We start from the raw sequence: 19668 nt of genomic DNA on the forward strand, positions 1-19668 counted from the left end.
CTTTGTTCAGAGATCCTCTGGAACCCGATAGACAGCAGCTAAGCCTGGAGCAGTGCACAACCTGTGCCCCGTTCCCCAGGCTCGAGTATCTCCAGGCTGGAGGCTTGTGATCAGGGTGGCCCGGGGATAATAGCTGCATTTCCCCCTCCTGGGAGAGTTGGCTTGGCTGATTTGGTTTCGAGCGCACACAGTGCCTGGTGGATTATCTCACACATACACAGGAGGTGCACTGTGGGCCAGGGGTGATAGGGTAGTTAGTTTTATTTTATTTTATTATTTTTTTGTCTGCATTTTTAAAAAATTTAATTAACATATAATGTATTATTAGCCCCAGGGGTATTTTATTTTATTTTTAAAAAGATTTAATTTAATTTATTTATTTGACAGAGAGAGACCTAGCAAGAAAGGGAACACAGCAGGAGGGAAGGAGAAGCAGGTTCCCCAGACTCCCTGTTGAGCAGGGAGCCCAATGCAGGGCTCGCTCCCAGGACCCTGGGATCATGACCAGAGCTAAAGGCAGAGGCTTTAAACCCACTGAGCCACCCAGGCGCCCCAGTTATTTTTATTTTAAATAGAACATTATAACAACGATAGAAGTGACTTTCTTTTATTAGATGATAATATAGGAAAATCTGGAGGGGCAAAAATCATCTATAATTCCACCTCCCTAGCATTTCACCCTTGCCTTTGTCTAGCTGAGATGTCCATTGGGCGGAGAGAAATACTGGGATTTGCTCTAAAAAGAATGAAAGGAGAGCAGGTTGGGGAGGAGGGGGAGGATTCTGCTTCTGATCTGAAAAAAATATGTTTATTTTATTTTATTTTTTAAGATTTTACTTATTTATTTGACAGAGAGACACAGTGAGAGAGGGAACACAAGCAGGGAGAGAGAGAGAGGGAGAAGCAGGCTTCCCGCTGAGCTGAGAGCCCGATGCGGGGCTCCATCCCAGGGCCCTGGGATCAAGACCCGAGCTAAAGGCAGACATTTAGAGACTGAGCCACCCAGGTGCTCACCAAAATGAGTTTAAACAACAATACGATACCATTACAAACCAGGCTTATTATTTTCAGTGTTCCTTTTTCTCTTTCCTTTCTTTCTTTCTTTTTTTTCTTTTCTTTTCTTTTTTTTTTTTTGACAGAGAGAGTGAGGGACAGCACACGTGAGCAGGGTGGGGAGAAGCAGAGGGAGAGGGAGACAGAGAATCCCAGGCAGGCTCCATGCCCAGCAGAGCCTGAGATGGGGTTCGATCTCATGACCCTAAGACCATGACCCGAGTCGAAATCAAGAGTCAGACACAACCGATGGAACCCCCCTGGTGCCCCATTCTCTCCTTTTTCAAAGGCAGCAGCTAGAGAACCGAGTTTTCTGAGTTCTGTAGTCTAGAGAAAACTCTGTTTTGGTGTATGACAGTGAAGTCATGGGGTGTGCTGCCTGATGGCTGAAGTAGAGGGAAGAAGTAAAAGAAAAGCTCCTACCTTCCTGTTTCTTGAGGGGAGAGGGAAAACCAGAGGGTGAAGCAGAATGAACCAGACCCATGTCTGTGTCCTAACTTCCAGACCTTTCACCTGGTGCTTGGGGAGGGACATGGAGAAGTTAGGATAACTTCCTGGGAAAAAGGAGTTTTCTGTGTCCACATCTGGATTCTGGTGAGCCCCAGTACTCGGAGGCTGCTTCCATGATCGTCCTGGGATGGCCATAGCAACTGGCCCCAGCATGTGGAAAGAAAAGTGAGGTCCTAAGCTTTCAGTGTCTCTCAGATTTCCTGTTAAGTGGAAGCTAACCCAAGAACTAGGGGCTGGCCATGGCAGAGCAAGGAGACAGACTGGTCCACGGAGGGTCAGGGTGGATCCCTGGGTCTACGACTATCTGAAGAACTCTGCAGAGGTCCAGGGATCAGCAGCCACCAAGACCTGAAGTGCTGCCCTGTCCTTCAGGGACCAAACCTGGAGCCCAGACAACGACTTAGAGCTGCTGCAATGCTCTGTGCAAATACCCATGGGTGGGCAACCCCTCAGCAGCAACCGCTCCAGAGACCAGTGGTTCAGAGGCGCTGTGCCTGAGGACCCCAGTTCTTCCGGACACTGGGAGCACATTTCTGCTGCACTAACCCGCATGACATGGGGACACGTTCTTGGGGAGAAAAGCAGGGAGAAGGGGTCATTCTCTGGGGGACTACAAAATAGTCAAAAAGCTATGGAAATCACCCCCACAAGATAAGCTGCAAAGTGAGCTTTTATCTCGAAGCAGCAGGTGAGTTTGGGAAAACCAGGGGAATTGTAGATAAACTGAAGAAATTGCGCACTTTGCAACTGAATTGTAGTGGGAGTTTCATTTGGGCTTCCTCCATTTGCTCTAAGGAGCTGGGTGAATCACTGGAACTGTGAAATAGCGAAACTAGATCTCCAAACTCCTGGCCAACTCTGGCATTCCGGCGCCGTCATCCGAAAGAAGAATTTTGATTGGCGGAAGGGAATGGGATGCCTGCCACCACCTCGCCGGTTATGGTATTCATCGCTCATTCATTTCTTCAGCCAGTAAGGCTGACTGAGGGTCTGCTGACACCAGAAGAGCGGGACACAGACAGGAATGGTAAAGCCCTCAAGGAGCTCGCTCGTGGTCTAGTAAGCGAAACACGCAGTGACGAGAGCCATCATGAATGGAGATGTGGCCACCTTGCTAAGGGGACATGAGAGCCGAAGAACCTCTTCCCTGGGAGGCACAGTAAGCCTTCGCTGAGCGGGTGACAGTTACACTGACTCCTGAATGATGAGCAGGGGTGAATGAGGTGCTGACCAGCCGGGAACAGCAGTTTAGCTGGAACAGCGTGTGCAAATGCCCGTTCGACTGGTATTTTGAGTTCAAAGCCTTAGAGGCTGGAGGATGTGTTGGTAGGGGATGAAGGTAGGAGATATGTTTGAAACAAGACTGGAATCAGATTCTGAAGAGTATGTACACCTTGCTTTAGACATCACTTTCTGCCTTGAGTTGTTAGGTCTGTACACACCTTCAGTCTCCTACGAGACGGCGACATCCAGTTCCGTGTCCTGTGCTTAGAAAACAGTCACTATGTCCTGAGTAAAGACCTCAGTAGAGTGTATGGGGTCAATTATACTGAGGAGATAGGTTCTACTGATCCGTTTGACGAGTGCCAAGGAAACACAAGGGCATGGACACTGAGAGGAGCGAGTAGTGAGAGAGGCAACAGCGAGAAGCCGCCAGAGTTTAGAGATGAGCTCTCTGTTCCCCTTGCTTCAAACGCAGGCGCAGGCAGGACGGACATGTCCACGGTCCCGCAGCCGGCTGACCCCAGGGCTCAGGTCTCTACAACTTCTCCAGCTGAATTTGGCAATCCATATAAAAAACCAATTCCCTGCTTCTTAGTATGGAATGCGTCTACTCAGTGCCTCTATGAGGAGCTTAGTTTCTTCTCAGCCCCTCTATATCCCTGGGGCTCCCCCTTCAGCGGCGCGGGGCCTGACCACTCACTGTGCTTGAGTGTTTCCAGGAAGGCAAGAGAGTTTGGTCCATGGTGTCACATTTCTGCACAAGTAGAGATCAAGAATACTTTCTTTTCTCAACAAATTCTTAGAAATCACGACTACTTCCTCAAAGAGCTATTGTTTATTTGTTTGGTCTTTTTAAGCAAATTACGGATACATGCAACAACATAGCTGAATCTTAAAACATGTTGAGTGAAAGAATCCAGACAAGAAAGTACATACTGGGACGCCTGAGTGGCTCAGTCGGTTGAGCGCCCAACTCTTGATTTTGGCTCAGGTCATGATCTTAGGGTCCGGGGATGGATCCCCGAGTTGGGCTCTGGGCTCATCAGGGAATCTGTTTGAGGACTCTCTCTCCCTCTATTTCTGCCCCCCTCTCTCTCTCGGATAAATGAATTTTTTTTTTTTTTTAAAGATACCTACTGGTCCAAGGACATAGAGCTGGGACTTGAACCCAAGCGTGGGTGACTTTGAAGCTTATTCTCTTTCTACTACTCCCTCGCCCTACCTTTTGGCTTCTGGTCTGGGCTCTGGGTCTGCTGTTCGCAGAGGGCCTTGGACAAGTCCTTTCCTGTGTCTGAATAATGAGAGGCTCAGATTGGATTGTTCCCGAGATTCCTTCCAGTTCTAACATCCTGTAACTCCATATGTTTCTTTCTTTTAAAAAATATACTTATTTTTTTGGAATAGTTAATAGTCACATGAGACACAACCCAAAAATTTCCAAAGGGTGTCCATGTCACAGACCAGAGAGGCTAAAGAGATGTGACCGCTAACTGCCATGTGGTCTCCTGGATGGGATCCGGGAACAGAAAGAGGATTATTAGTGGAAAAGCTGGTGGAAGTCAAAGTTTTGAGTTTAGTGAAGAGTGATGTACCAATGCTGGGTTTCTCAGAGTTGGCAAAAATCCCGTGGTCATAGAAGATGTCAACACGAGGGCAGCCAGGGGAGGGGGCATAGGGGAACTCTGTGTTATCTGTACCAACACTCGGTAAATCTAAATGATTTCGAAATAAGAAGTGGTCTGGTTTTGTCTGCGTATACAGTGAGACATTGTCCTCTCACCCCTGCCCTTGGGCCGCCCAGTCTGCCCCCCAACCAGGCAGCCAATGGTACCTGTTTTCTTTCATAATCTTTCACAGATTATGTAAGAAAATATCCATATTGTATAAATACCATTTCTCAAAGCAGAAAGTACATCTGTGAGATAAATTCCTCCGAGCGGAATTCCTGGGCCCACAGGCTTCATGCTAAGTTGCCTTCTATGAAATTTGGGCCAGTTCATCCTGCCGGCCCACAACACGTATGAGGCCCCGCCATTTCACCAACACAGATGTGTCCGGGAGACCAACTCACCTCAGCTTAAGTCAGACTGCCAGCTCTCTAGAGCCTGCGGAACTGCAGACCTCTCTAGAACGCTCTCCCGGAACGGTGGGTCCCTTCTGAAGCACGTAGCCAAGGTGAGTGGGGGGTGGCCGCAGTGGCCATGGGCAGCGAGGCTGTGGGGAGTGACAGCCAGGTGGTTAACATTCTTCACAGCCATGACCACTGTCCTCGGGAGAAGCCATTTCACAGAAGGCCATTGTATCGGCTCCATGGCACACAAAGGGTCAAGCCTCACAAACTTGCTCATAATTGGGGGGAAATCTCCCCATGGGTCAGAATGTTCAGATTACAGGTCCAGGAAAATCCCTTTACAGAAAGAAGACAGCAAATCCCCAGTGCAGTTGAAAGGACAAAACTTTCTTCACCTCAGAGATTCTCCAATGAATAAACCGGTTAAACATGGTTTGGATTTACTGAACATGAAAACAACTGGATTAAAGTATAATCTAGCTAGAAAGGAGAGGAAATGTACCGAGGAAGCTAAGTAATGACAAAGCTGCAGTGTTTGTATGTGCCAAGCGTGGACGGACATTCCAGTTTTATAACTGGGTTCTCTTCACTGTTTAACTTTCCTTTAGATCAAGAGAATGAGTCTCTGCTTGCGTTGGCCTCTGTGCTAACAACGCTGGTATCAAGGCAACTGTTGGAGCACTGGAGGGGGGAGAGGGCATGGATGCCGTGGAGGCCACGGCCCTGGCAACCCCAGGATCTGGAGGCCGGGGCTGTCAGGGCAGATGCTTAGCATGGGTCCCGCCCTCACGGCCGAGGGCCCATGCAATCCGTATTGGGGTCAGCATGGCCCTGGCCCCGGTTCCAGAATTAGAAGGACATGGGTTTCTTTCTTTCTTTCTTTTTTTTATTATTTCTTTTCAGTGTAACAGAATTTATTGTTTATGCACCACACCCAGTGCTCCATGCAATCCGTGCCCTCCATAATACCCACCACCTGGCTCCCCCAACCTCCCACCCCCACCCCTTCGAAACCCTCAGATTGTTTTTCAGAGTCCATAGTTTCTCATGGTTCATCTCCCCTTCCAATTTCCCTCAACTCCCTTCTCCTCTCCATCTCCCCAGGACATGGGTTTCTACGCCAGTTTCACTTCTTACTGGCTGGATGACCTTGGACTGATCAATCACACCGTCTCAACTCTTCTTTGGTAACATGAGGATAATAACCACCCAACAGGCTATTTTGTGGGTTAAATGAGATAATACACGTGAAAGCCCAGGCCGGAACCTCAGCCCATGACAGACAGTAGTAGGTCAGTTGTCTTTTGATCTCCCCCGCCCTCTCTACACACGCACAATCTCCCCCGCCTCGCTCCATGTAGACTCAGGACACGTCCAGGGCTCGATCTGGGACAGGAGCCTTCAGGAGTTGTGACATCACCACCTCCTGACCTTATTTGTGCCAAACATTCCCTCCTTGGATGTTTATAAAAGCATAAAATAAAACACACCGGATTATGAAGAAAACGAATTTGTTGAAATCATTTATTAAAGTGGTTTTTATTTTTATTTTTTAGAGTGTGCACTCGTACACGCACGCGCACGCACACACACACACACACACACACACGAGCAGGGGTAGGGGCAGAGAGAATCTCCAGCAGACTCCCCGGTGGGCATGGAGCCAGATGCGGGGCTCCATCTCACGACCCTGACATCAGGACCTGAACCGAAACCAAAAGTTGGATGCTTGACTGAGCCATCCAGGCGCCCCATTAGCGTGTTTTTTAAAACTTGTGATAAGGTAACATCCGGGCCACTCTGTAAAACATTAAACAAGATTCAGGGGTGGGTCTGACAACTGCACTCATTTTCAAGTGGTGACCAGTGGATTTCAAGATCTGCAGCCACACATGGGACATACATACTCGTATTCAACTACTTCTCTGGGTGGCTCCCACCTTCACAACGGAAGAAATGCTAAATCCCAGTTAGAGAATGTGGAGTATAGACATGCAACCTTCCCCCCATCTGAATCCAGACTCCAGATGAAACAACGGCGCCCACTCTGGCCTCCAGACTGCAGATGAAAAGCATTTCAAAACCATCCGGCCAGTATTCCTTTGACTCTGAGGCTTCTCTCGAGATTTTCCTGTTGGTCTGGGATTTTCTGCAATTAGAAAATCATATGCCTATGGGTTTTTTTTTTTTTTTAAGATTTTATTTATTTGTCAGAGAGAGGGAGAGAGAGTGAGCACAGGCAGACAGAATGGCAGGCAGAGGCAGAGGGAGAAGCAGGCTCCCCGCCGAGCAAGGAGCCTGATGTGGGACTCGATCCCAGGACGCTGGGATCATGACCTGAGCCGAAGGCAGCTGCTTAACCAACTGAGCCACCCAGGCGTCCCCGGGTTGTTTTGTATTGAATTGGTCCTGCTTGCTACCCTCTCAGCTTCCTGGACCTGGGGTTTGGTATCTTTAATTTTGGAAAGTTTTCGACCATGGCTCTGTTCTGTTTCCCCTTCTGTTCTTGCATGTGGTCTTAAAACCTTTCACATATTATATAATTATTTTAAATATAACATAGTTGGGCACCTGGGTGGGCTCAGTGAGTTAAAGCCTCTGTCTTCGGCTCAGGTCATGATCCCAGGGTCCTGGGATCGAGTCCCGCATCAGGCTCTCTGCTCAGCAGGGAGCCTGCTTCCTCCTCTCTCTCTCTGCCTGCCTCTCTGCCTACTTGTGATCTCTGTCAAATAAATAAAATCTTAAAAAAAATAAAATATAAATATAAATATATATATATATATATATATATATATATATATATATCTCTCGTAGTTATTTTAAATTCCTTGCCTGACGGTTCCAGAATCTGTGCCAAGTCTGGCTCCGGTTCTGATGCCTGCTCTCTCTCTCTCTCTCTCTCTCTCTCTCTCCAGACTTCCTGCCTTTGGGCATGCCTTGGGAAGTTTTGTTGAAAGCCAGACTTGCTGCATTGGGTAACAGGAAGTGAGGTAAGTAGGCCTCTGTGATTTATGGTAATCTGGCTAGGGAGTGGATATGTTCAGTTTTTGCTGTGGTTTTAGGTACCAGAGACTTCAAATTCCTTTAGGTCTGCTTTTGTCTCTCTCTTAACCTTGGGTTTCCCTCATTACTTCTCAGAGTCTTACAGCAGTCAGCGGCAATCACTAGGGCTCTACCAGAGCTCTGGGGTGTGGTGGTGAAGTAGGGGGAGTGTATGCATGTTCTTAGGCCCAGATTAAATCTCCCTGTCGTAGTGGGCCTGTGACCCTCCCCAGTGTGCCCGCAGTGGTAGAGCCTCGCCCCTCTGGCCCGCCCTCCCTTCTCTGACAGCACCATTCCCAACCTGTTTCCTTGAAGTCTTGACAACCTGGTTGACTGGATGTATCCCCCCCTCCTTAGGTAAGAGAGGAAGGCTAGAGGGGCTGGTGGGCAGGGAGTGCCCTTCCCCCGACAGGGATTCAGCTCTGGCAAAGTCTTTTGCCCTGGAGAGTAGGCCTTGGTGGTAAAGAAGGTTCTGGGTGTACCTCACAATGATTATTCATCTCCTCTCCCTGCCAGAGCCACAAGGAGATCTTAAGCTTCACTGTGGTATCTGGTGGGGTGCCTGCAGGTTAAAAGCCCAGGGACATGGGCTTTGAGCCCTGCAGCCCCTCAAAACTGCAGGCTCCAGGAACTTCTCTCTCTCGTGCTGGGCCACGCTCAACTTGCAGCAACCCAGTATCGGCGTCTAAGTGTTCCTGCCAGTTTGTGGCTCAGCAGTGTCTGCTCCAGGTAAACAGATTTTGACTGTCCGTTCTAGAGGAGCCTCTTTCTTCAGATTTTGGGATGATGGTTTGCCCTGCAACCTCAATTCTGATGGGTGGGTCCAAGGAAAGACACGGAATTTCAGTGTGACCCGCTTTTCTGAGAGAGAAGTGTACCCGTGCATGTGGGGTGGGGCACTGGGGGCAGAGGGAGAGGGAGGACATTTTTTTTTTTTCTTAGTATTTAATTCATTTGACAGGGAGAGAGAGAGAGCACAAGGAGGGAGAGCAGCAGGCAGAGGGAGAGAGAGAAGCAGGCTTCCCACTGAGCAGGGAGCCTGACTCAGGACTCCACCCCAGGATCCTGGGGTCATAACCTGAGCCAAAGGCAGATGCATAACCAGCTGAGCCACCCAGGAGCCCCGAGGGAGAGAATCTTGAGCAAGCTCCACTCCCAGCGCAGAGCCCAATGCAGGACTTGATCTCACCACCCCGGGATCATGACCTGAGCCAAAATCGAGAGTCAGATGCCTAACCAACTGAGCCACCCCAGCTCCCCTGACCAGCTTTTTCCTGTAAGGACAAGAGTGCCAACTTTCACCTCTTTAAACATCAGAGTTGGAACCGGAAGTCCCTTTATTTTGAATAGCCATTGCCTTGCCTCCATCTGAACTCCTAGATCCCTTCTCGTCCTCACATTTGCCGTATCATCTCTCTGGCTAGACTATCAGTGAGTTCTTTCATGACGATGTCTTTTTTTTTTTTTTAAAGATTTTATTTATTTATTTAAAAGAGATCACAAGTAGGCAAAGAGGCAGGCAGAGAGAAAGGGGGGAAGCAGGCTCCCTGCCTAGCAGAAAGCCCGATGCAGGGCTCGATCCCAGGACCCTGGGATCATGACCTGAGCTGAAGGGAGAAGCCCAACCCACTGAGCCACCCAGGCACCCCTGGGGTCTTATTTTCTTAGCAAAGTTGGAATAACACAAATTTCACGCACTATGAGTTGAGTTACAAAAGTAACTTCTCAAGATCTCGTAAGTCCTGACTCCTTTCTTTTTAAAATTTTTCAGTTTTTACTAAAATTCCAGGGAGGGGCACCTAGCTGGCTCAGTTGATAATAGCACACCACCCTTAATCTCAGGGTCATTGAGTTTATTAAGCCCCCTGTTGGGTGTGGAGCCAAATAAATAAATAAATGAATAAATTCCAGTTAGTCAACATACTGTGTAATAGGAGTTTCCGGTGTACAATATAGTGATTCAGCACTTCCACACAACACCTGGTGCTCATCACAGGTGCCCTCCTTAGTCCCATCCCCTGGTTAACCCCTCCCCCCACCCTCCTCCCCTCTGGAAACCATCAGTTTGTTCTCTATAGTCCAGAGTCTACTTCTTGGTTGGCCTCTTTTTTTCCCCTTTTGCTTGTTTTCTTAAATTCCATAGATGAGTGAAATCATATGGTACTTGTCTTTCTTTGGATTTCTTGACTTTGTTTTGTAATGACTTAAGTAGCTAGGTTAAGATGGAATCTGACCAAATTCTAGGCAAAGAGCCTTCTGGCTAAGTGTCTGAACAGTTCTGTTTCAGAATTATCTAGCAAGTTAAAAAAAAAAAATCTTGGACTCAGTCTTAGGGAGCAATTATGGTACACACCTAAGTGTAGAAAAATAAACTCCTGATCAGCAAGTTATTCATGTCCAAATAGTGTTTTTGTATACCCACACTTAAATCTAACCAAAAACCAAAACAAATCCCATCCATTCTTCATTCATGTTCAGTTTAGAAGACACAGGAAATGTTACTGAAAACTCATTTTTCACTCATTCGGTAAATGTACTGAGCACCAAGTAAAGGCTTGTTACCGGGTCTCGGGACCCGTTCAAAAGCAGCAAGTGCACCAACATACAGATTTTAGAGTCAGACGTCCCTACAGTCTTCATCCAGAGCCATCGCATCCTGGGTAACCGTGAGTGTGTCCCTTGGGCGTGCACGGCCTCAGTCTTCCCATGTGTGAGATTGATGCTCTGCGACAGAGATCACGAAGCAAGTACCAAGGGAAATTCACACTTCATCCTCCTAAAATGGTTTCTAACTCATTTCTCAGGCCCGGCACTGGCACACTGTAATCATCACAGCCAGCATCCGCCGAGCAGCCCACCCACGTGCCCGGCAGCGCGCCATGCTATCTGTCCATCCAGATGTCACACTGTTATCTGTGAAGGTCTACAGGCCAATGGCCTCCTCTCTCCAGTGGCTGTTTATCCTCACTCCCGCAACCGAACACTGACAGAGCGGGCTGCAGCAGCAGGACAAGGGCTTGTAATCTACAAGAGGGCGGGGCTCAAAAGCCCCATGATGTAATAAAAAGATCCTCCCTTGCGTCCCCTCTCAGAGGTCATCACCACAACTGAGGGGCACGATGGCAGAACCTCCAATAAGGAAGCCAAATAAATACCAGATGAACCTATGCAGGAACAGCCATGAGTTTCGTGGTGGTTTCAATGATGAGCACTGCCATCAGATAACGAAGTCTTTAGGTGTCCCAGATACTGCTGTGCTAAGGATTTTACATCCGGTTTGCCACCACTGTAAGTTACTGGAGGCTTTAATCACTGATGCTGATGCTTCACAACTAACAGCCGAGACGAGGCAATTACTGAGAGGCTCTTATAGCACAACTCACTGCCAGGCTAATTTCTACTTCTAGGAAGAGCCTTAAGGACTTCTAGAACCTCCTCCTTTATGGTGGGAGTTAACAGCACCTGCATTTTTACTTCACAGGCTCGAAGGTGTCATTTCTTCTTCAGAGAAATGAGAGTGTTCACGTGCACACAACACATGCACACATGCACACATGACGAGCCAGGGGGCGGGGCACAGGGAGAGGGATTAGCAGACTCCCTACTGAGCTTGAGGCCTGGGAGTGGGGCTCCATCCCAGGGCCCTGAGACCATGACCTGAACTGAAATCAAGAGTGGGATACCTAACCAACTGAGCCACGCAGGCACCTCAAAGGTGTTATTCTAATAGGGACCATGGTTTCAATTCTCTGACACAACCCTGAGAAGAACTTTCCCGCATCGGGCAAAAACGTATCTGAAAGAACCAACTCTTCACCTAACTTCAACTTTCTAAGAGCATGCCTGCCCTTAGGCAATTGCAGAGGTTAAAAGTAAGCAGGCCAATACCATCCCTCCGAAGCCATGTTATTTCCTTGCCTATAAATGACCAAAATCAAAAGAATTCCAGTGAGTGGAAGCCTCTGTACTCCTGGTGTTTTCTGATGTAGGAGCCCGCCCCTTGCATTGTAGGAGGCTCAGCAGTGTCTCTAACTTCCGCCCACTACAGTCGGCAGCAGTCCCCAGTTGTGACGACCAAAGATGTCTTGGGATAGTGCAACATGTGCCTTGGGGGCAAAACCATACCTGCTTGAAAACCACTGCTTGCAAGGAATGAATTCAGAGCTGCCACTGTTCGTCCTGCATACCAAAACTCAATGGCCTTTGATGTTACTTCTCCAGCTCACTGAAATCACCTGTTGTTTAGCTTTATACCTTAGTTTATAGTAAGTGAAATGTTCAGTTTATGGAATTGTGAAGTATTATTTTTTTTTAAGATTTTTATTTATTTATCAGAGAGAGAGAGGGGGAGAGAGTGAGCACAGGCAGGCAGAATGGCAGGCAGAGGCAGAGGGAGAAGCAGGCTCCCTACTGAGCAAGGAGCCTGATGTGGGACTCGATCCCAGGACGCTGGGATCATGACCTGAGCCAAAGGCAGCTGCTTAACCAACTGAGCCACCCAGGCATCCCTTGTGATGTATTATTTAAGCAACAAAAGGCTTTAGAGGGCAGCTCTAATTCCTAGGACTTCCAGTCTGTTTGGTGGACATCCTAGTTTGGCCCAGACCTAAGCTGGTTTCCTCTCAAATGGACTGAACTGTTTCCAGAGACAGCTCTGGAGTAGGAGGACCAACTTTCCTTACCTTGGGGTTTAACTCTGGGTCACAACGAGACCCCCCCAAACCACCAGATGTTGTACAGACTCAAATTAGAGACCACATTCTGACTGCAATGGTCTGGCTACAACACAAGTTAGAGAGCAAGGAGTCCTTCATTTTCTGGCTTCTTATCACTTACACAAGTCAGGCTAGAACATTGTGCCCCTCTGCCTTGGTTAAAGAGGATGAAGTGTGCCACGACCCCAAACCAAATTAAAGAGAAAGCATGACTCTGCTGACCAAGAAAAGGGTTATTATACCCTTGCTAAGTGTGTTTAAACAAGTCACTCAGAAAACTAGGAAAAAAATTCCTGTGAAAAATAGGAGGCACAGTACTGACTTATCTTAAAAGGCCTTTTAAGAAGAATGACTTAAGATTATAAAGCATTTTTCAAATACACAAAGTGCTTCATAACAACTCAGTAAGCTTTAAGGAATGCTTTTTCTAGTACATCACTTTTTTTGTTGTATAAAAGAAAATACCCCAATTCAAAAGGTGGTAGCATATTTGATATCACCACTGTTTAAGAGGAATGGAGTTACAGGAATGAGAAGTATATAATTAGTAAATAATCCCTCTCAACAGTGAGTTAAGCAGGAAAGCCATGGGGGGGGGGGGGGGGGAGCAGCCGGAGGCAACACAATCAGTGTATATCAGAAATGCTTTTTTATTTTTTATTTGAAAACAACTTAAATTTTTAGACAAATGATTTTAGTATATAAATTTGATTTTGTTTTTATACAGAATATAAAGATTTCCCTCATTAATCTTCCACGTGAAGGGTATTACAAGCCTGAAGGGAGACTTTTCTGCACACAAGTGTGTATCTTACACACAGGGGACTGGAAACCAATGGTGTAGTGCTTCTACACATAAATTAGGTCAAGGGACATCACATATTAAAAAGGATAAGAGAAATATTCTAGTTAATCAGATTCAAGAAGCAAACAGGACACAAAAACTGTGCAGATAAGACCAAGTCAGTAACTTTAGTTAGGACACTGCGGGTTATACTGGAGTAACAGGTCTGCGAGGTGATCATGGGGACCACATTAGAACGGCAAGGAAGAGCTATTTATATAGAAAGGCTGGAAGGAGGGATTTTCACTAAAGCAAATTAACTTCTTGTCAACTGCCAAAACAAAACCAAACCAAACTGAGCGTATGGATGTTAGTATACCGAGGGCATGTTATACCAGTTTTTGTGCGGCATGCTGAGAGTTAGTTAGAACTTCTTCACTGGTGCGTATGAACCATTAATAGTCACGGAGAGGTGTGTTTTTTTTTGTTTTGTTTTTTTTTTTGCCCCTTCTCACCAAATTTCAGGCATGTCTTATTTTAGATGGAGTATAGCTTTTATCTATAATTTCATCCTGTAAAAACATGTGAAGACAACGTTCATTCTGTGCCAGAGGATGACCAGCGACCCTAGGAATTAAAAAACACACACTTAGTCCAGTATTTTTCAAAAGAAAGCCTGGTGGGTCAAACACACATTTTCTAAGGTTAAGAAGCATGTATGATTTAGTAATACTACGTGTTAGTCTGGACTGCTCACAAGGCTATGCTCTCTCAGCAAATGGTTGATATTTCCTTTCCTTTGGCTCACTGGGGTCATTTAGAAAACATTTAATCACCTGCTCTGCACTGCTTCTGGAACAAGTGACCAATTCACTTCTTTATATATTACTGGGTATATTCACAAGAAACCTAAATGAATTTTAATGTCAAAGGTAAAACATGTCATTAATTCTATGAACACATTTTAAAGAAGGAAAAGCTACAGGATCAGAATTAGAAATATACTGAAGTTCACTAAAAGCTCAAAATATTAAGAAAGAGATGTAAGTGTCCAGTTTTTTCTTTTTGGCTTGCTTTAAAGGTTTCCATTGCAGACTACACATAAGATACAGATGGGTGACCAGACTTCTATCTCTGAATTACAAAACCACCTCAGCTGGCGGCGTTCCCTTCTCCTACAGGAAAACATATTCGTAAGACAACAAAAGTGACGTGCTACAGCACTTAAGTAAAAGTTTAAGGCTTTGTACAACTTTCCCTCCTGTTTAACCACTCACAGATCTTCAATCTTTATTACTAGGTAAAAACTGAAGTGTTGATTAATACGTAAGCTCACACAACCATATTCTCCAGCATTTGATTTTATTTGGTTAAATTTAAGGCCAATGCACAATTACAGCGATCCCTTTCCTGGCATAATTCTATTACTTTGGTTTTTAAAAACTGCTGTATTTCCAAAGGAGTAAAATTAAAAGCTAGAAATTTGGTTTAAAAACCAAAATCTCAGGTCTTCTTACATTTTGAAAAAAATACATTCTGCCATGAACATTTTAAATGTGTACCTTTACATAAGACATGCTGATAATACCTCCATTTGCAATCAAACAAAATGATTGCAAGTGTACTGTAAGTTTTATTGTTCATGCTAGAACATACCTTAAATGAGAAAGAATCATAAGTAAAACTGTATTTTTTAAATGCTGCAATTTTAAATGTAATTTGCATAAATTAACTATGAAAAACAAATACAAAACTTAGGTCAACACAAAGCTACTCATTTTAATCACTCAAGTGTGTTAATATTTATCACATGATCTTCAACTTGTTACATACTTCTACTTTATTCAAATGGTACAAACAGGAAATGGCCAAAAAGAAAAGTAGTGTTACCGTTCAGCTTCAGACCTAAACTACTAGTATCCACCTGAAGTCGTCTCAGAACACTATTCCCTCTTAAACCTCGAGGTACAGAAAGTACTCACTTGTTTATAAACTGCTCCAGTCCTTGCTTCCTTTCTTCAATAAAATTATCATCAAATATTCCATCATCTCCTCTAAAAGGAAGCTGGCGCAAAAATGCTTTTCCAGGGAGCGGGGGAACTACAACCTGAAAAAACACAGGAAAGAAAGCTCTTGAAGATGCTGACCAGGCTGTGAAAATATATAGAGCACAACATGAAGACAAGTATACGTTCACTAGGACAGCCATTCCACTGTTACACCAGTTTAAATATAAAAGAAAATCAGTAAAAAACACACTGAAAAAAGATTCAACATTTGGAGGCAAGATAACCGAAACGCAGAATAACCCATCAGACTACGTACGGCTCCTCAATGGCATGGCCTATAGCTTAATTATCGTTTTCCCTGAACCTGTCGAGGCACAAGTGTACCAAGAGAACACTCGAGCAATGCTACAGGAAAGGCTGTGATGCCTCCAGACAGTCCGGATGCCACTTAGGGGAGACAATGCTCCTACAGTTGAAACTGCAGAGACCACGATCAACTTTCAATTACAACAGTAACAAACTCTTTCCAGCCTGGGCAGGTCAGAATTCCATGGTCTCTTTCTTCCACCTCATACCATCTACAAATAGTCTTTCCTACCTGTGTTCGAGCAGCATTTAAAAAATAAAATACTCAACAATTCTGTCACCACTCTACCATTTTCTAGGCTAAGAAACATGTCAACTTTCTCCCACATCCACTACCCTCTCTCTCCCCAAGGACCTGTCATTTCTTTCTTCTGACAAAGGAATATCCTAATTTTCCCCTTTAGAGCCTAACTGTCCTCTAGGACCAACTCATACTGATCTCTCTCCAGATCAGGAATTACCTGAAGCTCAAATATTTGTCTGAGTTAAACAGCACAAAGCTCTATTTCACAGGCGAGTTTGGTTTCTCAAACTATGGCACTATTAACATTTTGAACCAGGTCATTCTCTGGGGGTGGGGTGGGGCAGGGGAGGGCTTTCTTGCACACTGCATAATGCTTAACAGCATCACGGGCCTCTACCCACCAGGCTGGCTGCCACCCAGGAGCACCCCCTTGTTGTGACAATAAAAACCGTCTCCAGACATTGTCACATGTCTCCTGGGGGACAAAACTGCCCCTGGTGGAAAACCACCAACTTAAGCTCCTAATGCCTTCAAATAACGATCCCGTCTCAGGTCTTAAAAATTTTAAGAAAGCCTGGGCACAAAACAGAAGCTCAAAGACCTGTTATGTGACTAACCACTTAGCTGGATCCGTATCTTACACAAAACAGAAAAGGTGTAAGGAAACAATTCAGACAAGAAGAAATATAAATAGTAAACACCAGTAATAAAATTATATGCATTCTAAAAATGTTAAACCCTTGATGCAGTTTCTATCCTGAAACAAAAAGAAATGAACTAGGGTGAAAAAAGAAAGATCAACACAGGGCGCCTGGGTGGCTCAGTGGGTTAAGCCTCTCTGCCTTCAGCTCAGGTCATGATCTCAGGGTCCTGGGATCAAGCCCTGGATTGGGCTCTCTGCTCAACAGGGAGCCTGCTTCCCTCCCTCTCTCTCTGCCTGCCTCTCTGCCTACTTGTGATCTCTGCCAAATAAATAAATAAAATCTTTAAAAAAAAAAAAAAGATCAACACTTCATACAGAATAGCAAAGAACAAAATAAAAGCAAAAGAGAACAGAAAACCAAATGCCCAACATGAACTTCCTAATTCCTTCCCAGACTCAACTACTCTTCTCCCCAGAAGACCAATGATTAAGACGTCTGAAGATTTACCTTCCTAACTCTGCCTTAGCATTCTCAAATCTCTCTCCCTATATCAGCATTTGTGAAGTTGAGTGTTAAAACCTGTAAGGACCATATAACTGAGAAGCAGAGATTGTGACTACTAACTGAGCTCCAGTACGATGGCTATCTGACGGGCAGGGAAAAACACCTGTATGTATAAAGCTATTGTTAAAAAAAGAAGCCAGAACTATACTAAACAAATAACTACCATTAATTCAGGGCATAATTTAGCATGAAACTTAAGATTACTATGTGTTATCTGCAGAGATATATTCTTCCTAACATAATATTCAAAGCTGTCACTGAAATGGATGGTGAGGCTGTAGGATTAATAACCTACAAAAATCATGAGTGGCTTGTTCGGCTAAGATTCCAAAGATCCTCTTCAACATCAAATTATTTTTGCTTAAGCAGTCTGAAATGATCTCGTTCGAGTATACTGAACATCACCTACTTTCTAGCCTCAAAAACCATTATTTTGGTTAAAAGTACTAATATGTAAATGAAAATAACTGTTTTTAGCAATACTGTAATACAAGTACAACTTTCATAGTAAACCCTTCAGATATTTAACTGGCCTATTACTAAAAGTGCAGTACTGACCTTCAAAGGACAGTAATTATATGAAAACAATCCATAAAATGCGAGATTTTTGCAAATCACATGTCTGATAAGGAACTTGTAAGACTTTTAAAATATATTCTAGATACAACTCAATAATAAAAAGACAAAACATTCTATTAAACGGGCAAAGGATCTGAAAAAAGTATTTCTCCACAGAAGATATATAAATGACCGATAAGTGCACAGAAAAATGATCAACATCACCAGCCCTCAGCGAAATGAAAATCAAAACCACACTGACCCCGCACCACACATGCTAGGCCAGCTATAGTAAAGCAGCTAGCTGTAGAGGCACTTGGGCGTCTCAGTCGGCTCAGGTTGTGGGATTAAGCCCTGCATGGGGCTCTGCACTCAGTAGGACTCTGCTTGAGATTCCCTCTCCCCCACCCCCCAAAGCGTGCATACATACTCACTCTCTATCAAGTAAGTCTTAAAAGAAAAAAAAAAGACAGCTATTAGTAAGTGCTGGTAAGGACAGAGAGAAAAGCGGGACCCTCAGACATTGGTGGGATTGTAAAAATGGTATAGCTGCTTTGGAAAACAGTCTAGGAGTTCCTTAAACAGTTATCACAGAACCCAGTAAATCCACTCCTATGTATACACTCAAGAGAAACAGAAATATATGTCAAAAAAACCCTGTACCAGATGTTCAAGCAGTGTTATCTGCAACAGTCAAAAGTAGAAACAACCTGAATGTCTATCAACTGACGAAAGGATAAATAAAATAAATAAATAAAATGCATATCCATACAACAGAATATCTGGCAACAAAAAGAAATGAACTAGGAAAAAAAAAAATGAGGGAGTAATGTTAAAAACACCCTCCGTGAAAGAAGCCAGACACATCAGACTCCATACTCTATGCTATTTATATGAAATGTCCAGAACAGGCAAGTCCATACAGAAAGTCAATTAGCAGTTGTACAGGCCTGGGTGAGGAGGGGCCGAGGGAGAAACTGGTAGTGACTACTAATGGGCACGGGGTTTCTTTTATGGAATGACTAAGTTGTTCTAAAATTGACAGTAAAGATTGTTGTACAACTTTGTGAATATACTAAGAACCAATTAATTTTACTTTAAATGGGTGAACTGTATGGCATGTGAATTCTATGTCATTGAAGCCATTATTTTTTCCAGAAGTGAGGTCTACATGCCCCAAATGTTTACTAAACACTCCAGGGCAGCACATGCTATGATAAGCAAAGCCCAAAACCTATCAAGACACTTCTTCCCATCAATCAAAGACAGAAAAATACTGCATCATTTCATTTATGTGTGGAATCTAAAAAAATGAGACTCTTAGCAACGGAGTGTAGCAGAATAGTGGTTGCCAGGGGGTGGGGGATGGGGGAAACGCAGGCTGCTGGTCAAAGGGTACAAACTTCCAGTTATAAAGATGTTCTGGGAGTCTAATGTAGAGCATGGTGACTCTAGTTAACAATACTCTACTGTACATTTAGAAGTTGCTAAGACTGTAGATCTTAAATTTTTTCACCACCACCAAAAAAAACCAGGCGGGAGGGATAGGGTGATTGGGTTATGGTTATGGACACTGGGGAGGGTATGTGCTGTGGTGAATACTGTGAATTGTGTAAGACTGATGATTCACAGACCTCTACCCCTAAAGCAAATAATACATTATGTGTTAATAAAAAAAAAAAAATTAACAACTATGTGAGGTGGATATATTAACTAAGCTTACTGTGATCATCATTTCATAATATATACATATAACAAATCATTATGTTGCACGCCTTAAGCTTACACAGTGTTATTTGTCAATTATATCTCAATAAAGCTGGGAATTCTTCCCTGTGGTCATAATTAATTTCTTGTTACCCAAAATGTTCCTAACTTGTTTTG

At 44.6% G+C, this 19668-nt stretch overlaps 1 protein-coding gene across 1 annotated transcript in view; it reads right to left on the minus strand.

Moving 5' to 3' along the window:
• Positions 1 to 13249: 13249 nt before the first annotated feature.
• The window catches only part of SNX3 (sorting nexin 3), a 43782-nt gene continuing 37363 nt past the window's right edge, over positions 13250 to 19668 (minus strand). The window contains exons 3-4 of the mRNA XM_059401154.1: positions 15382 to 15506; positions 13250 to 14026 (exon numbers count right to left, since the gene is read on the minus strand). Of these exons, the coding sequence (XP_059257137.1) occupies positions 13921 to 14026; positions 15382 to 15506 (231 nt within the window). The 3' untranslated portion in view covers positions 13250 to 13920. The remainder of the gene's footprint in view (positions 14027 to 15381; positions 15507 to 19668) is intronic.

The sequence above is a fragment of the Mustela nigripes genome, chromosome 5 (genome assembly GCF_022355385.1).
Source record: "Mustela nigripes isolate SB6536 chromosome 5, MUSNIG.SB6536, whole genome shotgun sequence".
Classification (NCBI taxonomy): domain Eukaryota; kingdom Metazoa; phylum Chordata; class Mammalia; order Carnivora; family Mustelidae; genus Mustela; species Mustela nigripes.